We start from the raw sequence: 9,996 nt of genomic DNA, 5'->3' as shown, positions 1-9,996 counted from the left end.
AAGAACGTAGAAGTCAAATCCTGCTTGCCTTACTCACATAAGTAGCACCACTGGGCCTGATTCTGATCTCACATTTGCGCAAATAAGGAGTGATCCCATTATAATCAATGGCGATGCCAACTGTCCAAAACTGAGTGAGATCAGAATCAGGCCCACCATCTTCAAACAGAGCTCCTACTTGTGTAAGCAAGATGAGCAGGATTTGGCCTTGGATCAGGACTCTTTAGCTGTGGAATCCTACAAACAGCTTACTATTCTTTAAAATGTAATTGTTAAATACACAGTGCTGATGTGCAGTAACTTAGAACCAACATGTTGGTTTTGTTTTTAAAGTGTTGAATTACAAACCCTATATGAGATGTCATCATAATATTTTTAATGCAGTTTATATTTAAAGTATGTAAGTATTCCCCTGCAGTGTTATGAATCCAGACACAAGAGCAATTGGTGAGGCAGAAGAACCAGAACCAGAAAGGGATTCCTAACACAAATGGAACAGACCAGTCCACCTACATTGTTCCACATAAATGAAATGAAATGAAAAAAAGAAACTGCATAAATGGTGAAAAGTATATTGACTATTTAAAATGTATTTAAACTGTAATAATCTAAATGGTATTATGGGTACCGCAAGTAAGATTTTGTTTAACTCTATGAGCCTATATCCAATTCCCTTGACTTCAATAGACACTAGAACAGGTCCTATGTCACCAAATTCCACTCATTTACTTCCACATACCCTCACTGGTTTTAATAGCATGGATGTAAAGGAAGCAGAATTTGGCCTAGAATTTTTACTTAGCAATATCCTTTTAATTTAAGCCCTTATTTCTACTGTTACCTAACGCAAAATGCCACCCTACATCCATTAACTTATCTAATTTCCCGTTTCCATGTTTTTCTGACCATTAATACAGTTCTCATTTAGGTCTTCAGCCAGTTCAAAATGAGCTCTCAGGTTCTTTCATTTAGCAAAATGGTGAGTTATAAATTTTCCATTTTCTCAATCAAAACCCTATCATTATCATCACCAAAGGCCAGAAAATAGGAGTATGATACTTACTCAAATGTTAAAAAAGGACACTGTCAAAAGTGTTTTTCATTATTTCTTACATTTCTTGTGCTAATGGTTACTTGTAATAATGCCTTGGAATGTTGAAGTTGCAATCTGTTTCTGCAATGAAACCTGTTCATTGTGTAAACATTCTTATTAAATGTTCATGTTACATCAGTGCTCATTGACTGCAATCAGGATGGGGCACTGTACACACAGTATGAGAAACAGTCCCTGTTTGTTACTATAGGGTTGCTCATGAGATCTGTCTATCCATATTTTTTTTTTTTAAGAAAATTTCATTGATTCAATTTTTAGAGGAAAAGTTAACTTAGCAAGTATTAAATGTACTTTGCAAACGCACATAAGAAAGCAAAAGTAAGTCTAATTTTGACTCTATCATTTTTGACAATGTCCTTCTAAGGGGAAGACTAAATTACATTCTCAGGGTCAACTTCAGTTACACCAGTGTAACAGCAGAGTGATTCTACTGACATGCATCTGACGAAGTGGGTATTCACCCACGAAAGCTTATGCTCTATAAGGTGCCGCAGGACTCTTTGCCGCTTCTATTGACTCTGATGAAATTACTCCAGATTTATACCACTGTATCTGACAACAGAATCTGGCTTTACCGAAATAGCTGTTTCACAACAGGAATCTGTTCCGAGAAGTTATATTTAGAGAGAAATTATTTGATTTTCATTCACTGAAATTAGGAGTGCAAGAGTATAGATGGTGCAGAGAAACGCTTATAATGGTTCCTCTTTTGGTTTCTGAATGTAGCTTGTCTGAAAAGAATGGGACAAAAAACAAACAAAACCCCCAATACCATCTTTGAACTAAATATCAGTTCGATACAGAATTTCAGTCCGGTGTTGTGGAGGGTGATGTTTCCCAAGGCCATCCATTCCTTATTCCTGAAACTGACCTTAACGTAAATACAGGAAAGACAGGCCATAGAAAATTGGTGTTGGGGCTACATTATATTTAGTTTGAAATTTATCCTTCAGTGACCTGTTTAGGGAGCAAATGGAAGGGGAGAAAGGAAGATAGAGATCTGAGTAGTGCAAAGAACAACAGATGTTAACTGACAGACCCTCCTCCAAAAGTGAGAGACCTTCTAACAAAAGGTGTCCTGCTCATTTAGCTCCGCTTCTCTGATGACATTCATTCCCTAGTTATTTCTATACTTGTTGATGCATTTCCCATTGTTTTGATTTTTTTTTTACCTATCCACACTTGTCTCTGCCAGCCTGTTATTCATAATCGCTAGGGCTCCCACCCCACCAGAGAATCCATTATGTTTAGAACTAGAGTTCAACTGCCTTGGGTAGCCATTGGCAGTTTCTGACAGCTGTTTCTGCATGATAGCTAGTGACACTTTGTTGGAGGCTAAGAAGTCTTTCATGGAGATCATCTCTCCAGATAGCCGGCGTCCATCTGTGTCGCTCTCATTGACCCCATCAGTCTCAATGGAGATGTTCCGCCGGCTCCGGACATTCCCTGGCATCACAACATTCCTCCGTGACCTAAAGAATTTTCTTTGGCATCTGGGGCAGCACCTGCAATCCAGCTTCTTTAATATCCAGTTTATGGACTGTTTGATAACAATCGAGATCACATTAAATAAGGAATAAATACAGCAAACCCCCATGAATATGAAGACAAAGTTGCCAAATCGGTAAAGGCCTTGGCTTTCATACTGGGCATTTTGGCTACTGACCAGGTCACCAAAACCAATAGTGCTGAAGGCCACAAAGCAAAAGTAAAGTGAGTCAACGTAACTCCACCCTTCAATCGGTGTGTACATTGCAGAGGCACAACAGGAAATGATGAGTGATGCTACACATAAAATGAGCATGACATAGTACACAGATGGCTTCCACCCTGCCAAGCTGTCCACCTCAGAGTTCCCTGAGCCCCGTCGGCTGTCATGAGGGAGGATCCCTTTTCTCCTCAGCTGTCTCTCATGGCAGGATTTCATGATGTAGGCTATGACCGTGATCAAGCGCTCCAGGAACAGGTTAAAGAATAAAATGGTCCCTGCACATCCTATAAGGCCATAAAATATCAGAAAAATTTTTCCTCCAACGGTGGCTGGGGTAGTCATGCCGAACCCTGGAAGAAAAAACAGAAGAGTTGAGCAAAAATAACCCCTTAGTTACAGCATCAAGGGTTTTGCCACATGCAAGCCAAAACAACCGGCAGGAAATCACTATGGCTCCTATTAGCTTTGAAAGAGTAGCTGGGAATTCTCTCCAAGTTCTACATGCTTATGACCCACATTATTCCAGTGCTAAAAATAAGCAAAGGGGCACTTCCCCCTAATTAGAAATGAAATGAAATAAATGAAAGCAAATACATTTGAAGAAAGAGCTGTTTAACTGAGGATCTGAGCTGCTATCTGCTGCAGAGCGCACTTTACCACAACCCTGTGCCCGGCTCCCTGTTTCAGAGCTAATCTTCTGAATTACTATGCTGACCTCTTTTTCTTGCATTCTGTTCTGCTTCATTGGCCTGATCAAAGTCCAGTGAAGTCAATAAAATAATTCCCATTTACTTCAACAGTCAATGAATGGATTAATCCTCACGGTCAGACCTATGTTGATTCATTACCAGATTTTCCCTTCTTTCCCACTTGCCCGGGCTCTGCTCCACAGTTCACATCTGTGCTGGAGCATTACAGGAGCGGCCCTGCTTTCGTGTCTTCTTCTGTGTTGCTTTCCAACTCAGATATGTTTTGCACCTTTGCAAATATTCCCACATGGATTTTTTTTCTTTCCAGTCTGAAAATCCCATTTTTGCTTGGGGCTAATATTTATTGAAAAGACAAAATTGCCCTAAATAGGATGTTTATAAAGAATCAAAATGAATAAATTTGTCTTAAATATGATGGGCATTAGAGGTAATATACATGTTGAATATGTTTGCTGTAGTCTGAACAGGGTCTAGAGAAGTTGAACAAGTGATTAATTAACTGTCCAATTAAGTTAAAGCAGTCTTGCTGAGAGAACAAAAAAATAGCACATTGAATAAGACACACATCTGCATTTGTTCTCCTCTGTCTGTACGTGCAGAATATTAACTGCATGAAATAAAGGAACTAGAGAATTGGATATAAGGGAAATGTATTCAGTACTTCTAAGTGCATTGCTCTTGTCCCAGAAGAGACAAATAGAGGGTGGGGAGCTGGGAACATCCCTGTTTTTACATCTACAGCAGGCTGGAAGACATGGGGGTCAAATTTGTAGATACACAGCAGACCAAATTGCAAGTGGAGAGGAAGAGGAGGCCTGCACAGGATAAGTCCCATAGGGCACAGCAAAACCTGTGGCTGGCCCTAGGTAGTTAAGGTAGATTATTCTAAACTGTGTTGAGTTAGTCATGCGGCGTAACATCTGCTGGAGGCTTGATCCCATACCCATTCAAAATAACGTGAGTTTTGCCATTGACATAGCAGCTAGAGCCTGAGCCCAAACCCATAAAATTCATATCCCTTGTCATTTAAAATTCCTATCTGAGTGCACATTTCCATAGGTGCAAGCCGAGCAGTAAAGGTTCTATAAAGACACCCAAACAGTCAAGACAGAAAACCCATTATGAATTGTAAATAATGGAAAACACAGGACATTAAATCAGAAAGCCAGTGAGCCCAGCCTCTGTTCCTTGTCCTTTTTTCTTTCCCAATGTGGGCTCAATTTGGACCTTCTGGAGAAAGAAAATGCTTTTTTTTCCTTTCTACTTATAAATCTCAAAATGTATTAATCGAAACTAATGATAATTCCGTGTAGTGCTAGATTGGAAAACCTAAAAGTACTGTACAGTACAGATATTAATCTAAATCTAACAATATTGTCTTCTGGGGGTTGTGGAAAAAATAAATGGTAGGCTTCTAGCCGCACTGCTAAATCAGTTTACAAAATGGCTTGTAGATCCATTCATGAAGAAATATTTTGGGCCAAACTGATTCCTGGTGTCACTCTATGGACTTCAGTGCATGATTCTAATTAAACATATTGTCATGCAAACAGCCTAGCTGGTCACTGCAAATACTGTATGATGGGAAATTGCTTCCTTTTTCTCTCATTTTTTCTCTAGTGTGATGTCAGGGGTAGTGTCGATCATTCAGTGACTAAAGAGCAAATCAATAGAACTTATGTCTTGGTAAAAGTACCCATGCTTGTATACTCTGCAAACACAGCAGCACTTTGCCAAAAATCAATCTCTTTGCTCGGCTAGAAAAAGCTCTAAAACCAAAACTCCCTCTTCCAATTAAACAACATTGCTGCCTGTCGTCTGCTTTCATATACATTCTCCCTAAAACTTCAAAGGGTCTAGGTGGGGAACCTATTGTACCTGTGAACGAAATCAAAAAGACCATGTAGTGTCTAATCTCCCTTTGCTAAGCAAGCTAACTGAGAACCTAGCAACAGCAACCTCTGTCACCATCTGTCAGCTTCAGGTATCCTGGCTAGAACTGGTTGGAAAATGTTTTTTCCCTCCTGCAGCAGAAAATTTCTACTTTTAGGCAAAAAAAATATATTTTTTTCAGCTGCCAACTGAAATACTGCTGCAGTGCCTCATGCTCCCAAGTCACCTCTATGGGCTGGGCTCCCTGGTTGGACTACATCTCCCATGATACACCTCAGGCTCTCTTGTTGGGGAGGGAAGCAGTACATCTTAGGAGATGGAGTCCTACCAGGAAACCTGGTGCACAGAGCAGAATGGGAACATGAGGCACCCGAACTACAGCTCCTATGAGGCACTCTGGCAGCATTTCTGAATCAAAATATTTCAGTTTGTGGCATAAATATGTTGATTTTCAGATTAAACTTTTTCCGTTTTGGGGCAGTTTTTTAATGAAAACTGAAAATTCTGTGGAAAGCACACACTTTTTCTGAAAAAAAAAACAACAAAAAACTTGTTTCTTCAAAAACCTACTTTTCTATTGAAAAACAGTTTTGACAGAATTTTTTTGACCAGCCCTAACACTGGATCCCTCTCAGCCAGGCTTCAGGCCATGATATGATATAGAAACACTTGTTGCTCTCGTGGTTAACTTCCTTCTCTCCATAGACCAGTGAAGGGGATCCATATTCATCCTTCTGGACCTCTCTGTGGCATTAGATATCATAGATCATCCTCATACAGCATGGATGCTTCAAGCTTGGGACCAGCTCTGGCGCAACACTGGAGCAGTCCCACTTCAGAAAGACTTTTTGCATTTTCTCTTCCTGTCAGACACAATCTGGCCATATATATTTGTACCAAGAAAAACATACTTTTCAGAACTAGAGAAGGAAGTCATTGCTACAGTCATGATCATATAATGTATCAGAGCTACAGACTGGAGTTTACACATGCGTATCACCGAAGAATGGAATCATCTATTTGTTTGAAAGATTTATACTTTAATATGAAGGAAATTTAGAAACAGCAGTGAAAACATTTTCTAAATATGTTCACAACCAGATAGCGGTGTCTCCTTTAGTTGTTGATTTCTTAGGCCATGGAGAGCACAGTCATAAAAATAGAGGGCTTTCAAGTATTCCTATTTCCTTGAACATGCAAGTCCCTGGATCTGATACAAAAAGAGTTTGAGGTCTTACTCCCTTAAAGATTCACTTCAGCCTTTAAGTAGCTGGCCATGCACATAGACCTTCCCATTATTTTTGCTGTCTTCTTCGGGTGTGTGAATACAGATTTGAACCTGCCAGTAATTATCCATTCTAAACATCACATTCACATTCTAAGCATCTAATCATTCACGCACTTTACCTACATGTTTTTTGGCAGGTGCAACTCAGCTACATACATCAGAAAATGTATCTCAAAATGTTGTTATTGGTCAATGTGGCACACAAATATGCATTCTCATTTTGTGAGTAGACTTCTGCCTACTTGCTTGAAAAATGTGGTCCTAGAAGTTACATGATTAGACATAATTACCATTCTCCTGTTCCTCACCTTGGAGTAGTTAATAGTGTGGACACAAAAGTGAACATTAGGGATCTCAGTTGGATTGAGATTAGGGACTTTTGTTGGAGCCTGAGTGAACTGGACTGGGATCTATTTCAGGTGGACAGGAGAAACCAAGCAGTCCAAATTTAGACTGAAAAGGGTGATTCAAGAGGAGAAGGGAAACAGCTACATGAATAACTAGAACAGCAGGCTAGAGTGGTAGTGAAAGAGCAAGAAGTGAAGCCTCAGACTGAGAAAGGAATGAAGAGAATGAAACCATATGAGGAAATAACAACAGTGGGCAATACATGAAAAGAATATATTTATGTGAGGCAGAAATAAAAGGAAGAGAATTGCAGAATAAAAAAAGCATTGCATGTAATAATGGATGAAGATTTTTACGATATGAGTGGAGGATGTTGAAATCCGAATGATTAATACATTTTACTTTGAAAGTTGTTTTGTGACAGATGTCTTGAAACCCACTTATTGATGGACAAAATGCACAGAAAGACTACAGAAGACAGAATTATGTGTAATCAAGTGGAAATCAGTTGGGTTGGGGGTGGGAGAATTACATGTTTTTAAGATACTGACGAATATTCTATTCCCTCAATCCACAGTTGCCTGGATATGGCTATGTATTGTTGATATTGCTAGAAATGCACGACACAAAGGTTTCCAGTGAAAGTGAAGAAAGATTGTAGTATCAACAGGTTTTCTCACTTTAATTCAATTTCTATTTGTGTAAGAGCAAGGTTTAGGAATAAGTATCGTGAGCTGAGAGTTCACACAGAGTAAGCATCTGTGATCTGACAATATTGTAGGCATCTTTTGAAAAAGGATCTGCCATATGTGGAAGGAAGAATCCATCTGCTGATAGAGAAAATCTGTGTCTTCCACAGGCTTGTCGCCTTTCTGTAGAGCCTGTTTTCTCTTGGGACAGAGATTTACTTCTACATAAATGAAGTCTCTGGCCTGTTTGGTGGTAGAAATAGATTTCTCTGTGTAAATCAATATACTACTCTGCTGCTAAATCTGGATCTAAAGCAACTGAAAAATTAGTACAAACAGAAGTGCAAGCATTTCCATTCGTCTTCATCAAAACCTTGCTGGGGCCAGTTAAATGCTAAGGTCATTAAACCAAGCCATACACAAATACCCAGTTTGAGTAATTAGAACACAAGTGTAAATATTACTGTATAACATCAAAATCAGGTAGCCACAGAGGGGTTTGGTTGTGAAAAGGAAAAGAAAATCAACATTAAGTCAGACCCGTTGTTTTCACTTCACAGATTTAAGCAGATAGTTATGTATATTGAACTGCTGCTTCCAATCTTCCATTTGGATGTAACAAGTCATTGTTACAGCCTCACAATCTCTACTTCAGGATGAAGTTATTATAATGCCATCAAGTATCCCTGTCCTGGGCAGGAGCTCAGTGTGCAAAGCTATCATCTCACCTCTCCCTCTTGGAAGTTACATACAGGAAGAATCAGCACTCACAACGCATGGTGTGAAATTCTTGCCCCATTGAAATCAAAGGAGGCTTTGCTACTGATGTCAGTAGGGCCAAGATTTCACCTATGGTTCTCGTTCCATGAAAAGTGTAGACCACTTTCCATCTGTTTTTCTTTTGACACACCTGATCCCTTGTTGTTCTTAACAGTCTAGAGGATATTCTTCACCTTGGCTTTCTGTCTTACCCATCTGTTTCCTATCCTTTTCCTCATCTGATATCAAGGTTTGCTATCTGGCTTTTAGAGAGAGCCGGTCAGGAATTTTCCAGTGGAATTGATTTTTTGCTAGAAAATGCATCTTCTGCAAAATTGAAATTTTAAATTTTCTGAAAAAAAAATTGATTTTCTGTCAGGAAAGTCAATGAAATTTCGTTTCAGTTAAGTTTGACCTGAATTGGAATATTTTGGGGTTTTGAACTGACCAAAAAATTTAATTTCAAATTAGTTCAACAAAAACTTAAAATACATATCCTTATCAGTACATTGTCTTATGGGAGATGTAGTTTGGGCCCCCATTCTCTCATATGGGCCAGGCTCCTTAGAGGACTACTTCTCCCATCATACAAAGGGAATTTCCCTCTGACTGATCTGCATGGTGCATCATGGGAGTCACATGACTCTGGGTCCATTATGGGTGATGTAGTCTGACCAGGGAGCCTGGATAATAGGGACATCAGGCTCCTGAACTACAACTCGGATGAGGCAAATGTACCACTTTGGGGAAATGTAGTTTAATATTGAACTGACTCAAAATGAAGCATTCCAGATCCATTCAAGAAACCAAAATGAAACATTTTGATTTCTGAAATCTTGAATTGTTTAGCTCAAGCAAAAATGTCAATATGAAACATTTCAACATTTCCAAACTGAATTTTTTGTAATTTCTGTTCCATGAAAATTTTCAAAAAATGTCAACTCCTCTTTACTTCAATGAGCTTTGGATCAGAATCACAGTCCACTGACTGAACATGTATCTGATATTACACTTCACTTTATCCAGATGGACTAAGTAGACATGCTCCTTAATAGCTTCAGTTTTTCCAATGTGATGTTTTTCTCTTTGCACTCTAATGTTAAACATTGAATACGGTTTGCTGAATATTCATCCTGATTTATGATTTCACTCTACTAGGGCTAATTTTTCAGGGAATTACAATAAGTTCTACCTCCTATTAAAGTCAATGAGAGTTTTACTAGAGCACCACACAACTTTTACAAAAGTCCATTCTGCAGGGGCTCCTTCAGGAAGTTTTGCCTTAGAGCTAAGCTTCTGGTTTAAGAGCCGATATTTCAGATTTTACTTTAGAAGTATTGTCAAGGAAAATTGCATTAATTAAAGAGTGGAATGATGAAAGATTCTAGTAAACCAACCATGGGACTGAATGTGATCAAAGGAAAGCAAGTAGCTTGTGACTCTCAACATTAGCGTGATCAAAAGGGTTGATGAGCATCAGGAAG

The 9,996-nt window shown here is 39.0% G+C and overlaps 1 protein-coding gene across 1 annotated transcript in view; it reads right to left on the bottom strand.

Annotated features, from left to right (window-relative positions):
• Nucleotides 1-248: 248 nt before the first annotated feature.
• The window catches only part of KCNK13 (potassium two pore domain channel subfamily K member 13), a 29,331-nt gene continuing 19,583 nt past the window's right edge, over nt 249-9,996 (bottom strand). Inside the window, exon 2 of the mRNA XM_043549549.1 lies at nt 249-3,175. Within this exon, the coding sequence (XP_043405484.1) occupies nt 2,283-3,167 (885 nt within the window). The 5' untranslated portion in view covers nt 3,168-3,175 and the 3' untranslated portion in view covers nt 249-2,282. The remainder of the gene's footprint in view (nt 3,176-9,996) is intronic.

The sequence above is a fragment of the Chelonia mydas genome, chromosome 6 (assembly GCF_015237465.2).
Source record: "Chelonia mydas isolate rCheMyd1 chromosome 6, rCheMyd1.pri.v2, whole genome shotgun sequence".
Classification (NCBI taxonomy): Eukaryota; Metazoa; Chordata; order Testudines; family Cheloniidae; genus Chelonia; species Chelonia mydas.
This window is presented reverse-complemented; position numbering and strand designations above follow the sequence as displayed.